We start from the raw sequence: 17992 nt of genomic DNA, 5'->3' as shown, positions 1-17992 counted from the left end.
CACCACCATCAAAACCAGAGACCAAACCGCTTGTGTCCAACACCAATGCAGAACCTGAAATAGCACCATGCACCAGTACGTGGCTACCGGGGCTCTCTGGCTGGTGGCAGCTTTGGCCACCCTCCTCCAGCACGCAAAGGCCCTGCAAAGGAGGGAGCCTCTTCCCTGCCCTCCAGCGCTTGGTCCAGCCCACTGACACCACGTGAGGGACTGGGAGAGGAGGAGGTTGTTAAAAAACATAAATACATTACAAGAGTTCTTCACACCGCTACGTTAGATAACCACAGCTGTGCATACCTGATCTGCTTTTGTGAACACCTGTTTGCACACACAAAGATTTTGTGCTAATTTGCAGGTTCTCTCCAGAATAAACTCTGGCTTTGAGTGTGGTGTAACTGTAGGAGGTTCAGCAAGCAGCAGCAGTTACAAATATTAATTGTATAACTGCAAGACGTACTTTGCAGTTCACCTATTTTGACCTTGAGACGGCAGAGAAAGAAAAGCTAGCAAGGCAAATACTATATGGTCCAGCTACTACAAAGATACAACAAAACCAGAAGTGAGAACAGAGATGTAACAATTGATAGATCCTTCTTCTGCCTCTGCATCTCCTGCAAATGCTGCTGTGCCTCATTTACTGAGCTGCTTAAACATGTTAAAGCAGAGCAGGGGAAAGAGGCAACTCCATGCTCAGGTTATAAAAATGACTGGGAAAAAAAACAAAAAAAAGGAATATGTAGTTTAGACGATGACAAGTCAGTAATGATGGAGCAGGGGCAAAGGAGCAAATGGAACAGAGTATCTGGAAAGAGGATGGGAAAAAAGAGAGTGAGAAAGAAGCATAGTTGGGGCCAAAGATTTTTTTTTGTTTTTAAATAAGTGTGACCAAAGGACAGAATTTTTGCATGAAGTTATTTTCCCGAAGTCTCTGTCAGCAGAACTTCTGCCAGCTGATGTCACTGCCTTAGCCAATGCGCTGCGTTCTGCAGCCCAGGCCTGTGACTGAGCCCAAGCCTCCCCAGTTCTTCTCATCTCTGGGATGGCCACGTGGCCATCAGGCAGGGCTATCGTTTACTCATATTACAATTAAACTACAGGAAAGCATGTAGGCATGCAAGGGAAATAATGGTCTAGCTGCTACGTAGCTGCAGCCACAGAACAACACACACACGCAAAAACCCTGTGAGTTCAATCTTCTTGTGCCATCAACCACGTTCTATGTACTTAGAAGCATGCAAATAGGTTTCACATCCACACATACGGCCCTTGCTTTCTTTGGATGCATGAAACCCAAAAGTCCACAAGCTGCATGAGAAAGAACAAAATAAACTACCCGACAGAGCGTTTGCGCTGCTGCCTGAATGGTCAGTGAAAGGCAGTGAAGGGAACCGAAAGCCAAGGCGACGACGGGCACCTTTTGCATTGGGCAGCTCCGCAGCAGCGCACGCCGGGAGGCTCCTGCAGCTACAGAGCCCACCTGCAAACAGACTCTGACAGGATTCAGCAGACAGTGAACACTGCCCCAAAACTGCGCAAACACGAGGTCTTTAAAAATCCAGTCTGCAGGGTCTAATGCATGTCCTCAGTAAGTACAGGTCTCACAGAACCAGGGCTGCAGCCCAGGAGCTGCTGGTTTCCAGCTCACACACAGCTCTGTGGACAGGACACGCACCAGCAAGGAAGCAGAGGGACGGGGGGAAAACGTGTCTGTAAGTACTTACATGCAAGAGAAAAATTAACTGCACTTTAGGCATACTTTAAAAAAAAACAAACAAAAAACAAAACACAACAACAAAAGAATAACCCTTTTGTTCCCCCAAAATCATCCACCTTAATCACAAAACGCTTTGATTGTACTTATAGTATTTAACACCTCTAGCAAACAGTTGCTGCAATCAGGTTCTTTAGTAGCAATACAGTTAACTGGTTACAGCATTAATGAGTCCAAAGATAATTATCAAGGGTGTTTCAAAAACAATATACCTAACAACGGGAAAAAAGAGAAATAATTCATACCCTATTAGATTTTAGTTGACAAAAAACTCAATAAACTTAATAAAATATTCAGTGCAGAATCAAAACAATTTTAACAAAATATTATTCAACAAGCTTGGTAAGTCTAATGACAACCATACATCTTTAAAATTTTTTCTCAAGACTTACCTATGTTTTTCTAGTTCGTTGTGTGATGACCTATTAAAAAGAGAAAAGTAATATTAGAGAAAAGGATAAATAGCAAGATTTAGAATATTTAAGAGCCAACACCTGCATAAGTTGCAAAAGAGCTCTCTAAAACATGTATTTACATGGATTACGAAACAGCTTTGCTGTTAAATTGGTTCACTTTTACATCCCTTAGATACTTCAAGGTATCAATTTAATTTCCACGCGTAAACCATGGGTTTAGGGGGGAATTATAATAAATTTGCATTTATTAGTGTTCAATAGATTCAGGGACAGAATTGAACATAAAAAAAATGAGCAGGTTAGTAATAAAAGCAGCCCACAAGATTTTTATCTGTGAAGAAAAATCATGAGGGGGCAGAAGGTGTTAGAAGATCTAAATGGGAACAGGTAAGAGTAAGAAGCATCCTGAAAGCCAGCTTTCAAGCCCACAGAGAAGCAGAAAGAAAAATCAGCAGCTTTTGCTGTTGTCATCTTAATGGCAAAAAAAAAAAAGGAGGAATCTTCTTAATTCCTCTGAGTCTACAAACGGGAAGAAAAATAAAAAATCCAAACATCACAGTCCCTGAACAGACCACATCAGTGTGCTGCTCTCTTTTAATCTACCAGGCTTCAGGATATTTTGCCCCAAACAATGCCTCAAGTTTTTTGCCATTACAAGGCAGCCCAAACTTCTTGGAGGATTATTTTTTCACTCGATTCAGCTGGAAATATTAATTTTATTTATTTATACATCTCAGATTAAAAACGTTCCTAAAATGAAGTTATTGTCACCACTTCAAACCCAGCGACTTCCTGGATCTTTAGCTTAGTCCAAGCAAAAACATTTCCAGTACTTAAGGATCAAAAGATACAAAGGCGGTTGCAGCTTTTATGGCTGGCAGATTTACGTCAAAGCAGCTCTCCTAACGTGCTGTAACCCCTGCCTGCATCTGGGCACGATGTGCTGACCGAGGCGGCTTTGGGGAGGTGTAAGTGCACAGTCCAGCCAGCGAGCAGAGACGTCCCAGGGCCAGAAATTCCTCCCGCACAAACGCGCGAGTCGTCCTCCGCTGCCGCACAGCCGCGGGCAGCTGGCCGCTGCGGCACACCTCAGCGCTGCTGCTGACAAAAGCATCTCTCCGCTCACAGAGAAGGGGGGAAAAGAAAGCAGAGCTCATGGAAATAACTAACCAACGAACAAATCGCCAAGCAATTTATTTCAGCCCGGCGCAGCTCCTGATCCTGCACGGAATTAAGCGAACTGCCCCTCTGCAGATAAAAGAAAACTCAAATGTGTATAAGGTGCCGCACTGACGTTAATCCATCTTCACTGGAAAGCATCCCGGTGTTGTTACAAAGACATCAGCTATGTCAGCTATTACCTGGTATCTGTTTCAATGGCTTTATTTTTTTTCTAACTTGTTGCCATCAAGTGAGCCACTATCAGGCAATGTTCGTGCTCCCGACTAACGCAGCAACAGTGAAAGTCTTTTACACACATTCTGTGCTAAATTAATCGGTCAAGGTGGGCTGGCTTTGCTGTGATTTACTTCGCCATTTGACCATAATAAGGGAATACTGTTTTTATTTTCTACTCCTACACACACAGAGATAGCTCAAATGTTTTTGCCATGAAAAGTGACAAACACTATGCCAAATCTGCCAATGTTTTACAAAAACCCACAGAAAATGTAAGTTCAGGAGGAACCATTCTCCCCAAACACCCCCAATGGGCCTGTCAAAGGCACAAAGCTACGGTTCACGGGGGACTCTGGGGGAGAGGAAATACAGGCTGGCCTAGATTCAGCCCTATGGCATCACCTCCCTGACATTTTTGGCAATTATACTTAAGATGAACATCATCACTGTAACGAGTCGATTCTGACCTGCCTGCTGTAGCGGAGCTCACATCCAGCTCCAGCGGGCAGGCCTGGTGACCACTGCGCAGCAGAGCTGCTGGCCAAAATATGAAAGCCGCACAGAGTATTTTGCTGGGTCAAGAGAGGATGCGACACACAGCTGGAAATCCTGCGTGCAGCACGCCTACTAGGCACCCTGGATCATGAAGGGTGACCCTGCGGCATGTCCTGCCAGACCAGATTTGGGGGGCACAGCTGCTACCCCAGTTGTGCCAGCTACCGAGCGGAGCGGCAGCAAACGGGTGCCTCTGTGCACAGCTCTCTGGGATGCAGAAGTCCTATCAATGTGTGCAAACACGGGCACCAAGCACACAGCTCAGGAGGTGCAGGGAGGCTGACTAATGCCTCAAGCATCAGGCCCTACCCGGGAATCAAAACTGAGAGTTTTGACACGTACCTGGGAGTTGCTCCATCTACAGAACAGGCTAAATACCCTGTTCTAAGCGTGATGTTTTATTTTTTTTTTTATGGGTTTGTTTTCAGAAGAGATGGAACACTCTCTAAAAATTGTTTATTCTCTCCTGGAGATACAGAATCCAATATAGCGAGCTTAAGCTCAACACCATATTGCAAGAACATCCAGCTTTTTCTGTTCTTCATGCAAACTGAAGTGAGGGGAAAAAAAAAACTAAGACCCGGTCTGCATAGAAACCAGAACCCCAAGCACTACCTCTGTTTCAAAACAGAGTCTTTTATTACTTCAGTAGAAGATAAGTTGCAGGCCAAGACTAAGATGATATATGGATATATATATATATCTCTATAAAAGAGACAGATGCATGGTCGTGGTTTTCAGACAAATGGTCTGTGGAGCCCTTCAAAAGCGGCTGCAAGAGAAGGAGGACTTCTGGTGTTTAGCTTAAGCCCAATATTTAGGTTTTATATCTCCATGCAAAACCTGGGGGAGTTGGGGGTAGCAGCGATGAAGGTATCAATAAAAGGTTCAGATAAAAATAAAAGGGAAAAGCCAGCAGTAAAAAAAATCATCAACAAAGTCACAGACTCAGAAGGAGGAGATCAGCAATGCTGCTGCTGAGGCAGCCCTAATATCTCTTTAGCAAATGCCAAGCAGTCCACCAGCTATGAAGTAGCATTTAAATATTCTTTGTGAATAAATTGTCAAAAGAAGATGTGAAAGAAGGGGGAGGAGCGAAGTAAATGCAGATGTTGGTTTGCAAGCTGCTGTGCCACTTCCAACAGCACATCCCGGAGCTGTCCCCTTTCACCAACCTCGCTCCCCTAAACAAGAGTCGAGGTATTGGATTTGAGCATTTGGTTGATGCAACCAACATTCAGCAGACACATTTAAACAATCAGACCAGGTGCTGAGATGATAAGACTAACACAAAAAAGACCAGTCCTCCTCAAAGTCCACTTCCTAACAGTTTACAGGTGAGCCAGCAGGAACTGCCCATTTGTACTGGGTTGAGATTTCACTCCATGCCCAGTGCGCTGCCTTTTCTATTACTGACACCCTCTCCTGCTCCTCCAGCCATTTGCCCCACCAGACAGTGCACCTTGTCAGAAGGATCCAGCACAGCTCCTGACAACAGCAGGGACCTGTCAGCATCGCTGCAGAAATGTTTTCCCCTATGCTAACGAGAGCAAGGTTCACGCTGCGACTCACCAATATGCTACCAGCTGCCAATGCATTTTAAAGTGCTATAGGGAGCAAAGCAGGGTAGTTAACAAAGTGCTTAAAACCATAGCAAGCATCTCGCCTGCAGCAGGGCTTTCAGGTGCAGGCAGAGCTGGCAGGGTGTTGTACAACCCACGTGCAGAGGACACAACTCCACCAAAGGTCACACAGCACTTGGAGGGCCACGTGTGAACTGGGCTGCCTGCACTTCACCTTCTGCCCAGGTCGAAAAAGAAAGAACAAACAAAGCAGGAAGTTTTGCAAGGTGCTACACATGAAGTGTCTGTATCCAAGTCCCACTCCCAAGCATGTTGGTGTGTAAAAGCACACAGCTCATACACCCACAAGGGTACTTGCTTCCCTGTCCTCACATAAAACCTGATGTGGGACGCACTTGACAATATTACAGCGCAGCACCCCAACCACCAGATATGAGGAGTGGTGCAATGGCAAACCTGAGCACAAATGTGCATTCTGTCCAGTATGCACTGCTCCTGGGTTGCTGATTTTTATTCCATTTGTTTTAAACTGGACACATTGCCTCCAGCCTGCGAAGAAACAGTCTGTATGGAATCAATGCACTAGAAATGGCTACTGCATTTTCCTCATAGCAAGAGCTTTGGCTCCAGCACCTCATTCGATTTTGTGCTGCTACACATTTGCGGCAGCGAGGTCCGAACACACTTCTAACTGGGTGACAATTTGTTTTCTTCAATTACACAAGCACTGCAACTCTCAGGCATTGCACACCCCCTGCAGCTCCTCAGGGGCGACAGACCAGTTTGCAAGATCTATTATATTGGGACTAAAAATGCATCAACAACATTAAAAACGGGCATGGTGATTCCAATTGCTGTCCCTCTGCCACCAGCATTAGGAAAGCGAACCCAGAGGGATGTACTGAATTCAGAAAGCCAGGCAAAAAAGCAGAGGAGCCCGGTCTGCAGAGTCTGGTCTGCAGGGTTCTATTCTCGGCCTTCCATCAAAAAAAGGAAAAAATAAATAAAAGGGAAAAATAAAATAAAAATCAGGCTGTGATCCCTAAGCCGCTTTGTGTGGGCACAGAACAACATCTGCACAGAGCAAGGGGCTCGCGCTGCAGGCCATGGGTTGACCCTCTCCGTGAGCCAACATTAACAGAGGAATTCGGATACGAAGCTCTGTTTTTATTTGAAACACCAAACACAGCTTTCATCTTTTTCTAGATATAACCCTTCACCAGAACACAGCACAAAGTCCAAGTCTATTTATAAAACACATGAGTAAAATTATTAATTAATAGATACAGAAGACATATTTATAAACCGGCATTTATTTTGCTGCCCCTTCCTTCAATAAACCAGCTCCTAAATTAACAGGCCAAACACACTGCACCATCGCCGTACACTTCCTTTCTCTGCAAGTAAATTTAACTGTGACCTCAGTAGACTGGCATTAACACTAACACTTTAGTTTTGATTTTACCTTATTTCTGACCCTTTCATGTCAAATTGGCTGCCAGGGCAGATGTCGACCTGCACCCCCAGACCTGCACCCACGCACAGCTCAAGCCACCGCACTCCTGGTGGGTGTCACTACAGCCAGGGCACAGGGAAGCCCAGTTCCCTGCAGGTCAGCTTGTTTTTCTTTCAAAAAATGCCTTCCCTTGTGAGCAAACATCACCCAATTTTGGATTGGCGTTGTAGTCCTCCTCGGCACACCTCACAAGTGTTACCTCTCTCTCCATTTCTCTGGATCAACCAGCAAGCTCAGGGGGCCTTCTGAATATTTGTTATTAGCTTTTTCAAGGCACAACTGCACTAAATCCAGCCTTTTCTATAATTCCAACTGCACATTAACAAGAATCATTAGACTGCATGGCACTGCTTCAGGAACGACAGCCGCTGCTATGTTAAGAGGAGACATTTATTATACCGTGGTCAAGTACCTGATAAGTATTAGTGTAACAAGAAGATGTGACCCAGGTTTACCTCCCCTCAAAAGACAATCGTGTGCTTTTCTCCCATCTCCTGTCCTCTTTGCAAAACAAGAATCCAGTTTCATTTGCCAGAGGATTTTGGTCAAAACTACTGGAGGGGAACAAGTCTGAATCTCAGCTTAGGATACAGTACAAACAGCAAACCGGAAAGAGAAAGAAAACAAAGCAGTTTGGTTCGTGTGACACGGGAAAGGGCACACCATGGGAAACTGAAAAGAAAACATGTAAAATCAAGCAATATTAATGTAGAAGTGAAAAAGAAATGGCTAAAAATTGTTTCTGTTTGCTACCAATAACCCCGAGAATATTGTTTAGCAACAAACTGCTAATGACCACATCCAATTTTGATCCAAACCTATCAGTGGACAAAGCAAAAACATTTGAATTCCTGCGGTGGACAGAAAGCTTATAGATTTTGCTTAATTAAACGCAATTCTGCTGGTATTCTTCCCTGCACGAATCCAAACCTGTCAAAATTGCCTCTCACTTAATGTCAGTCGAGAGGCTGGCAAGCTTTTAGCCCAGACCTGAGCAACAGGGCAGCTGGGATCCATCCGTCCCTCCCTGCAGGGTGCCCAGCCCGCAGCGCCCAGCCAGCACCGCTGTGTGACACGGGGTACGCTCGTCCCCCCTGCACACACGCAACACGGGGGAGAAAAGGCAGAACAAAGAAGAAGGGTACAGCACACCAGGCTTCCTCACATCTGACAGATTTTTTCTCCTCCTCCCCTTTTCTGATTTTCCAAGAATGAGGAGGAAGACACTTTTTCATGCTTTTATATATGTATTGCTCATAAAGCATGAAAACAACAACTAAAATATATCTCACTTTTTAATCTGATCAGATGCTGCAAGCAGCAGGATGCAAAAATAGATAATGAAAACAACAACAAAGCCCCTGCAGTTTTGAAATGTGCTGTTATCTGCTCCGTTCTTACTCTTCCACCCTTAAGAATAATACATTTTTACATGTAAGAAAAACAACGCAATAATAAGGCATAAATTTCGGACACGTACGCAATCATGCCCGCCTGCATCTAATGCTCCAAACCCAGAGCGTCTGGAAAACGGTTCAGGTGGAACAATATGGACAAACACTTTGCCTGGCGGTTCACATCACCCACGACCACTTTAGATCCCCTGAACTTGGGCCAGTCATCTCCCTCTGTTCATCTCTGAGTTGCTTAGGAAGATTTAACTGTATTACCAAAAATTCAGACTCTAGTCTGGGGCTCAGACCCCACAGCCTGTAAGCCCCAATAAACAATAAACCAGTGACGCTGGTGTCCTTCCTGCATTTTAGACTGGTGTTCCAACATAAGGATAATCTCTCCCCCTGAAATCTGAGCACACAGGCACACCTGAGCAACGATTGCTGGGTACAGGGTCAGCAAGTCCAATGCGGAGGTGCCCACAGGACCCTGCTGCTGCACCTCCGTCCCCAAAATTGCAGGGTGCTGCATTAAAGCAACGCGCCTCTGCATCCCACACCGGTGAGCAAGGCCGGTGTCTGTGCTGAACCAGGCAAAGCACCGTCCTGGTGCTGGCCACCCGTGAACTCGTTTCTTCACAAGCATTATCCTGTCCCATAACACAAACAACTCACCCCTACTCTAATCACTGCAGCTAGAAAAAAATGAAAGTGTAAGTAAACATATACATCCCATACCGCAGGATGGCATTTTTGAAGGTTGCCACTGCTACAGTGCGAGAATCAGAAAGTCTGAACAGGTAAACACAAATCTACAGGCATCAAAAAAGCAAGAAGGTATCTACAAGCAGACGTGTATGCCTCAGCTTTAATAACACTAGCAAATCTGTAACCAGAAATCTTTTAATTCTGCTGTGTTTGATAGATTACAAATCCTCTCCTAAAAACTCCTGAAAGCAGCTTACAGTTCAGACAAATAACTATTTTGCAGTGGATGACAAGAGACCTAAGAACGGAAACGATGGAATAATAGCTCTGTAAGTAACACAGATTTCTTGGATGCAAGAGACAGAAGAGAAGAAATCCGTAGTTTACAGCTGCAAATCCTATGGGACCTGATTAGGTTAAATGTGTTGGGTTTTTTCAAAGGCAGTAAGCATAATTTATAAGAAAATAATTTAAAAGCTTCAGAAGCAAAGTGTCTCAGGAAATAAAGACACGCCTCCCACTCTTGATTACTTTCTTTTTTAAAATGAACTGCTGTCTTCTCTAAGTTCCAAGATGAGACAAAGAATTCAATTAAAAACAAAAAGTAGAAGTACTGCAAGTAATACCCCCTGAAATGGTTGCCTTGCTTGGAGCGGGTGCAAAGGGGAACAACTTGTTCCCCCTCAGCTATCTTCAAGACACATTGCTGGGCAGCAGTGGGCACGAGCAGGGTGCTCACCAGCTCATGCTTTTCTGAGGGAGGGAGCTCATCAGCTTTTGATTTCAGTTTGTGCCTCCGGTGCCCCACAAGCCACTGGCCAGCTGCCCTGCACCGCCCCAGCCCCGGCAGATCCTGCGGCCGTGCGGGATGCCCGCCGGAGGAGCGAGAGCCGAGCGGGCTGCCGAGACTCACTGCTCCTTTGGAAAACAAGTCACGTGCAAGCCGAGTTCATTTTAGGCTATTCTACAGGAGCCACCATCCAGCACGACCGTGCAGAGCGGAACCTGTGCTGGGGAGAGCATCGCCACTCCAGGGAGGAGCAGGCCCAGCTGGGCATGGCCCTCGGTCCTCTCCGGAGCAGCCCTGGAAGAGCAAAGCAGAGCAGGCACAGCACAGGACAGGGGCCAGCACCGTCCCTGCACGACAGCCTCCTGCACGTACACAGCCGCTGCCCGAGCAGCAAACAAAGCTGCAGAGAGCCTGCGCACAGCAGCCCTCCGCTCGTGCCATCGCAGCACAGGTAGCGGCTGCGGGGAAAACAACAAAACCGCCGCGACCACGACAAAAAGGCAGACGATAATCGTGATAAAAAATGACCGAGTCATGCGCTTTGATGGATCTGCATGCGGTGGGTGGGCGGCTGGCGATCCGGCGGTGTGGCAGAGCCCCAGAGGGGTCAAGTTCACTCTGGCACCTTCTCTCTTAATACCTACACAAGTTCAAGTGCACGAGTGGGTCTCCACCCGCTGCCCCGCACACGCTCCCCCTCCGAGAACCCGGCGCCACGCTGCAACCACAGGCTGCATCTGCTGCGGCTGCCATGGGGGAGGCGGCCGGTTCGCTGCCTGCGGTTTATAAATAAATTCCGGGGTGGGAGGCGGGGTATGGGGGGAGAAAAATTAGTGTCACGCAAAGAGAAGTCTGGGTGGCGATTATGGTGTTAAGGTCTGCAGTGAAAGCCGCTGTCGGTGAGCGCAGAGCAGAAGGAGCGATGAGGGCGGATGGTTTAGAAGTGCAGTGAGTACTAAGGAGATGGTGTACGCGTGGCAGTGTTTATATGAGAGATCAAAACAGAGCCAAGCCCATCCAGGGAAAAAATGGCGACTACCGGGATGGGGGAAACTAAGACACTGGATTAGTTATTATTTTTAATAAATGTATGCACTGCACATAAGCTAGACACATTGGAAAAGCTGCCGATTCATTCTGAAAAAGCGGTGCGTCTATTACCTGTTATTCTGGGATTTTCTGGCCATGGTGCCTGCCTTTGTTTTCTTTCTGGAATAGTCACTATCGAAGGGTAACACTGATGCATAGCCATGTTCTGCTTCTAGAGACAAAGTCAGCATTAGTGGCAATATATTTTTTCCATGCATTTTTTTCCTCCTTTGCAGGAACGCTAGGGTAAAGAACAGAATTTTTTCCGGTTGATTTGTTTGGATTTTATTCTGGCATCTCTTAAAGAAGCGAGACAAAAAAAAAAATATATATATATATATATAACAACTCGGTAAACGGATAAAAACAAAAGCAAACAGAAAAGGAAAAAAAAGTGCCGAAATTAGGAGGATTATTGGAGTGCACATTAAAAAACGAGGCGGATCATGCAAACCCTTGTCACGCTGCGCTGGGGGAGGGGAGCGCTGCCGTACAATTACCGACTGCCACACACAGCGGAGTGAGAGGTGTCCGGAGCGCTGCCACACGCACCGGCCCCAGCCAGAGCTTCACAAAAAAATAACCGATTTTTAAATAAAAAAAGAAAAAAAAAGAAAAAAGGCAGGAGAGGAGCAGCGCTCCCCCCCAGCGCCGTGCCGCCGGCCGAGCCCGGCTCACCCCCGCGGCCCCGGGCAGCTGAGGGACCGGGGCTGCTCCCCCGGCCCGGGCCGCCCGCCGCCGCCTCACAACAAAGGCCGAGCGCGGCCGGGGGCGCCTGCGGGTGCCTGACTGACTGCCCGCCTGCGCCCAGTACCTCGGTCTCTTCTCTCCAAGTACTCGGCCGCTTCCAGGAGAATTAACAGAGAGTTCAATTCCATGGCTGCCTGTGCCGAGCCCCGAGCCCCCCGTCGCCCCGCGTCCCGCACCGCGCCGAGTTCACGCGCGGGGGACTTCCAAGCCCCCGGTTATAAGGCACCTCTCTCAACCTACATTTGACACACAGGCGACGGGCAGCGGGCGCCGCCAATAGGAAACCGCGATTGGGCGCGGGGGCGGGACGCAGGGCGGCAGTCGGGCCAACCGGCGGCCAGAGCACCCCCCCTTTTCCTCTGGCTGGGACAGAGAATGTTGACAGATCCCCATCGCGCCCTCCGATTGGCTGGCCACTATAGTAACAATTTAGAAGCCGAAGCTTAGCAACAGCACGTGGTGGCCCAGCCCCCGCGCTCGCTGAGTGGCCGGCTTCTTGCATGTTAAGCAGGTAGCGGTCGCCGATTGGTGCTCGCGCCTCCATGCAAATAAGGGCGGAGAATAGGCCAATGGGGTGAGAGGCGCGTGCCGTGCGGCAGGGGGCGGGGAGGCAGGCGGGGGGAGCCAATGGGCGGGCTGGGGCGTGGCGTTGCTGTGAGGAAGAGGCAGGCGGAGGGGCGGGGCGAGCCGAGGCTCCGCCCTCACACGCCGCCGTGCGGAGCGCCGGGGCAGCCACTGACGTTAACGGCAAAGCTGCTGCCGGCAGCGCGGCCTGAGGAACTGGGGAAAAAACAAAAGAGGAAAAAAACAAAGGAAAAAGGAGGGGGCGGGCGGTGGAGGAGCGCGGGCGCCGCCCCAAGGCCTGGGCATCACCGACCCGTGTGGAGGAAACCCGCTGCGGCCATAACCGCGCCTGCTCGGCACGGCCGCACACACCCGCCCGGGCACCGCTGGGCCCGGCCCGGCGTGCCCCTGGGCGCAGGCGCTGTCCCCGCACCGCTACCGGCCGGCTCAGCCCCCTGCCCCCGCGGGCACCCGCGGCCGCTCCTCCCGCTCCGGGCTGGGGGAGCCGAGGCCCCGCCCGTGCCCGTGGCTGCGCATGCGCGCGGCGCGGCTGGGGCGGCCCCGCTGCCCCGGAAAAGGCACCAGGGCAGGGGGGCGGGCCGTTTGCGGGGCATCGCGGGCCGGTTGTGCCCCCGCCGCTCCGCCCCCTCACCGCGGGCCTGCGCCTTAGCGCCGGGCACTTTTCGCCCCAAAAGGGCGTTATTTTCCCCTCCAGGCCGCGGGGAGGGAACCCCTGGTAGCCTGAGGGATCCCTGGGCGGGGGGAAGCGGCAGCGGGCCGTGGGGAGGCGCCTCCTTACAGCGCCCAGGGAGCTGAAAAACCAACCTGGTCCCCGGGCGTCACCTCCCTGGGCGTCCACAGGCCATTGGGTTTGGGCCCTTTAGCATCTTACAGCAAGAGAGGGGCTCTCGGTGTGTCTGCTGTGGGATTTCTCACCACTTAGCTGACATTTCAAGCAGATTTCGGTCCTGTTTCTTCTTAGCATCAATCAGAAGAATGTTGGCATATGACTGCAACTGAAGGAAGAGCCGCCTGCTGTCGTAGTGGAAAGTACAGCAAGAAATGAATTGGAATGAAAAAGACGATAGAAATGAGAGGCCAGAGGTGCTGTAAAAAATGTGTCTGGTGTGTACTCTGATCTTTTACAGTGCACAGGCAAGAGAGGAAAACGGCAATACTGCAAAAACATGCACAGAGACTTAAAATAATTACTGAACTGTACACAATAATCTGACCTGCTGAAAAAAAGAAACAGTGGAAAGCTCTCAGAAATGCAGTCAGAGTTACTGCCAGCTTTCCAACCCTTGCCAGCTTATTCAGCTGCCTTTCGTCATCTGGATACACAGAAGCCATCTACCAGAATAGCCTGGCTCCCGGTGTGCAGGCTGAACAGGAAGGAGCTCAGCACCTTTCCTGTCCACACCACCCTATTTGCACTCCTAACTTTGCATCCTTATCTCAGATATCTGCTGTGCAGCTGTTGCCTAAAGCTGGTTGGTTTTAACACGAGTAAGTAGTTTTTAAACAGGCACATTTTAAGCTGCACTGTGGTCACAAGTTGGTATATTTTCAGGCCTAAAGTGCTGTAATCGGTCCTCCTGCAGACTAGCAGTTACGCACACAAGTGGTCCCATTGATTTTAACTGAACTATTAATGTTTGAGTAAGCTATTTAGCGTAGAGGAGGGTTGCAGAATATCGCCCTGTGTGTTTATTCCTCGGTAAAAATGTCAGCCACAGTTTCCTTTTAAGAGGATAATAGCAATTCAGATTAAAATAAGGATTATGCCTTACTCTTTTTACAGGATTGTCGTAAAACTACGTATACATTGCACCTGATTATTTGTAAGCCTGTATGTTGTTGCTTCAGATACTCAAATGCAATGTGGCTCTTGAACATTGCTGAAACATAGATCACATATTGCTGCCATTTGGTCCAGGCATCAGGGATGAGACAGATTGCAGTCACAATGCTGCTTTCTTCACAGCCTTGCATTTTAAGAGAATTTTATATCTGCTTGGAGAAAGTCTGTTGCCTCTCAGTAGGCAGTGACGACCTGGTTCAGGAGCAGCACGGCGACCACACCCCAGGTCGCTCGGTCCATCAGCACGCAGACACCAATGTGGTGGACGGCAAATGGCGTTTATTAACAGATATCACAGCGTTATATACCTTAGGTTTACAACGTCACGTCCGTCTGCTTGCCTCACATACTCCTACCTACCTAGGGAGGGGCTACTATCTTTCCGTACAGCGCGAGATCTTCCGACCGCCAGACCCTAACTACCTACATTTCCCCCCTCCCTATGCAAAACTAAATTAGTTAAAATGTAACAGTCTTAAAAATTTTTGTGCTTCTACCTTAGTGCAATATTTTTGTGAGTAAAGTGACTACAGTGAACGGTAAGGCACTATAAATTGGTTAGAACTAGGAGGTAATAGTGTACAATACTGTGTAAGTAATCTTTAGAGGTAGACTAAATAATGTTAGCAGCAAGACACCATAAACTGGTGAAAACTAGAAAGTGACAGTAATGGATTGTAACTAGGGATAACTAGGGATAACTGGGGATAACCCTAGGTAAATGCCTCCTTTTAAAGGAGTTGTTGGCGTTCAATTAGCATTATGTTAACTCGCTCTAGTCGGCTTCTAACAAACGCTACAAGCTTATTCAGTATGCAGGGTCCGAAGATTAGTGCTAGCAGACCTACAATGACCGGCCCTGCTAAAGCAGATATAAGGGTGGCTAGCCATGGTGACTGTAACCTGGTTCCGCTTTACCTGTAGCAACAAACCCCAGAATCAAGATCACACAGAAGTGTCGCAGCTTCCCTCCTCGGAAGCCGCTTCGCTGCTGTCTGGATTCTATCAGTGCGGAACTCTCGGGCCCAGATGGGATGCTCGCTGGCTTGTTGACTTCTCTGGTCACCGGGGTACACGGGTCACGAGGGTGTCCGATGATCCGGTCCTGAAAACAGAAACTCACAGTTTTCATTAGTTTTAGCTTGAAGATCCGGCTTAATGGACTTAAGCGGACACCGGCAGAAGAGAATTTGGTGCCTAGATTGCAAGAGTAAAAAAAAAGTGGCGTAACATTTTCCACTTGCTGCTTGAACTGTTGAAATTCTGCTGCATGTGTGTGACAGTACAGTTTTCACTGTAAACCCGTTGAAATGTGTGGTAGTTTTGCTGATGACTTAACTGGAAGTAGATTTAGACACTGTTTGACATTGCTGTCTGTTACAAAAGAGCATAAAACCGTATATGCATAGGTCTGTGTTGTCCACACAGGAAAGCCTTTGCCTAACCATGTGCATAGGGCATGTAGTAAAGAAAATGCAAAGATGGCCAGATAAGGCACAGAAGTATTCTGAAGACAGTGGTTTTAATGTGATCGAGCACAATTTCACGTGGATAATTGCCCTTTCCAGGAAATCCCAAGTAAACGCAAACGCGTTTAGGAAGGACAGTGTATGGGCTGGCTGGTCCCAAACAAGCGCTGACACACATTTAACCTGTAGTTGCATCAAAGCAGCTTTCTGTACGGTGTGCAACAGTGTGTTAGAGAATTCAGAGTAGTCTTACCAAGAGTATTTCTTCTAGAGTTAATTCAGCTGAGTCCTCAGAAGCGACCATAACAATTAAAATACCTGGAATCAATCATTCTGCATCTGGTTTTACTTGTGCCAGTGAACTGGGACCAGCTTTGGTGGTGTCAGCGCGGGTGCAGAGGTGTAAAATGGGTGTGAAAGAAGATCAAGCGAATTACTTCAAGAGCTGAAGGACATGCTCTAAGATATACATGTGTTCAGAGGCTTTGCAGATTTGCGTCTCTAAATAGCTTTTTTCCATTTCTACGAGCAAGCAGCATGAACAGCTGAGTCCTAAAGAAACAGCTGGCCTTCAGTGATAAGGGGTAGCTGTCACTTCTCGGTGAAGTTTGAAAAACTTTCTGTTTAGAAGCAGAAGGGAGAGTCATCAGCAGCCACACCCTGCAACCTGTACTGTTTGCGGTTTCTGTGCTGCCTGCACTTTGTGATTGGAGTGGTAGTATTTACATTTTTAAAAGTTACAACGCCTTTCCTTTCCAAAATCCGTCCTGTGTGTGACATGGCGTGTCAGATCAGTGACATCGGAACTGCTGACTGCCCGGAGCTGTGATGCGGGCAGAGCTCTGAAGTTGAGGATCCATGGTTCAAGCAGCTTCATTCACTATTCCACATGTACAGCCTTAAAGAAATAATTAGGCCTCCCATGCTTTTCAAATTTGGCTCATTGAAGTTCCTACTTGTTTCTCTCTTCTTTAAATTCATTACTGTGTCTTATCCCTATGTCAAGAAATAACCTCCTTCACTGTACCTCAGACTTCATCCCCCTGTTTGCTTGGGTGTTGCAAGGCTTAGGTAATTAGCAAAGAGTTAGTTATCTTCCCGCACAGGAGGGGATTGCACTCAGAGCTGGCACTGACAAGTTCCAGCTCCTTGTCTCAGCATCTCAAATCCCATTTAATTTCTCATCTCACCTGTGGTTCAGATCATGACTCTTGTTTCCTAGATGCAGAAACCAAAACACCTAAAATTTGAATAGAAAGAAGTTTCGGAAGTAACAGTTTTGTCAATGCCCAAGCCCAACCTGAGATGCTCCAATTATATCTACCCTACCAAATGAAGCAAGGCCAAAGACCATGGAGACCATGGGCACAACCCTGATCTCAAATGGCAGGTGTCACTGCAGCCGCTGGGCCCTGCGTCTCCTCCAGGCTGCTCCTGGCACACATGTGGCTTTTAGTCATCACTTCATTTTTTGTGTGGTTTGCTTTTAGTCTAGGGTTGGTTTTTTAGGTGCAAAGTGTCTGAGGATGTGTGGCAGCCCATCAGAGAGCTGCTTTCAGAGCTTGAAGCTGAGGTTACATGACATGAAGGTACATGGGGTGCTGCTACAGTGCTGAGGGACTCTGTAGTGTGGAGCAGTCCTGTCTGTGCAATCTCATCCAATGTGCCTTCTGGGTTGGTCCTTGACCTGTCCTAGAACCAAACCCAGGTGTAGGCTTGGAGAGTAGTTTGGTCCAAGGACCACGACAACAAGTAACCAGTATAGATACTGTATGGTCCTATGGACCTGAATGACTCCCACACGTTTGGGTTGGTGGCTCTGTACCTCACACTCGCCAGCCCAGCTTGCTGCCTGCTCTTGACCAGTTGTTTGCCACACTCTTTGAATCACTGGCTTTGCCAAAACAATTGATTTTCTCCTGGTTTTGTTTGGGATTTAGCGAGGGTTTATGAAATGCTACAGAACAGACATGCTTGAAAGTCAAATCTGAAAAAAAACCCCAGTACTTCAAACTGAATGCCAGTCCCTTGTAACATTCATTTCTTGTTAATCGCTGAATTATGAAAGACGTTTGTATCTTAGCGTCCTTGGCAGTTTGGCTGCAGGGACCTCGAATGCCCCCTC

The 17992-nt window shown here is 47.8% G+C and overlaps 1 protein-coding gene across 3 annotated transcripts in view; it reads right to left on the bottom strand.

Annotated features, from left to right (window-relative positions):
• MXD4 (MAX dimerization protein 4) overlaps window positions 1-12191 on the bottom strand; it is a 40092-nt gene extending 27901 nt beyond the window's left edge. Inside the window, exons 1-3 of one of the 3 annotated variants that reach the window (XM_082050528.1) lie at window positions 12035-12191; window positions 11293-11461; window positions 2164-2193 (exon numbers count right to left, since the gene is read on the bottom strand). In XM_082050528.1, coding sequence (XP_081906654.1) covers window positions 2164-2193; window positions 11293-11461; window positions 12035-12098 — 263 coding nt within the window. In that variant the 5' untranslated portion in view covers window positions 12099-12191. The remainder of the gene's footprint in view (window positions 1-2163; window positions 2194-11292; window positions 11462-12034) is intronic. The other 2 variants (XM_082050530.1, XM_082050529.1) reach the window with 2 other exon arrangements.
• Between the last annotated feature and the right edge of the window lie 5801 nt (window positions 12192-17992).

The sequence above is a fragment of the Streptopelia decaocto genome, assembly GCF_964273445.1.
Source record: "Streptopelia decaocto genome assembly, chromosome: 4".
In the NCBI taxonomy this organism is placed as follows: domain Eukaryota; kingdom Metazoa; phylum Chordata; class Aves; order Columbiformes; family Columbidae; genus Streptopelia; species Streptopelia decaocto.
The sequence above is the reverse complement of the archived record's forward strand: the minus strand, read 5'-3'. Positions and strand labels throughout refer to the sequence as shown.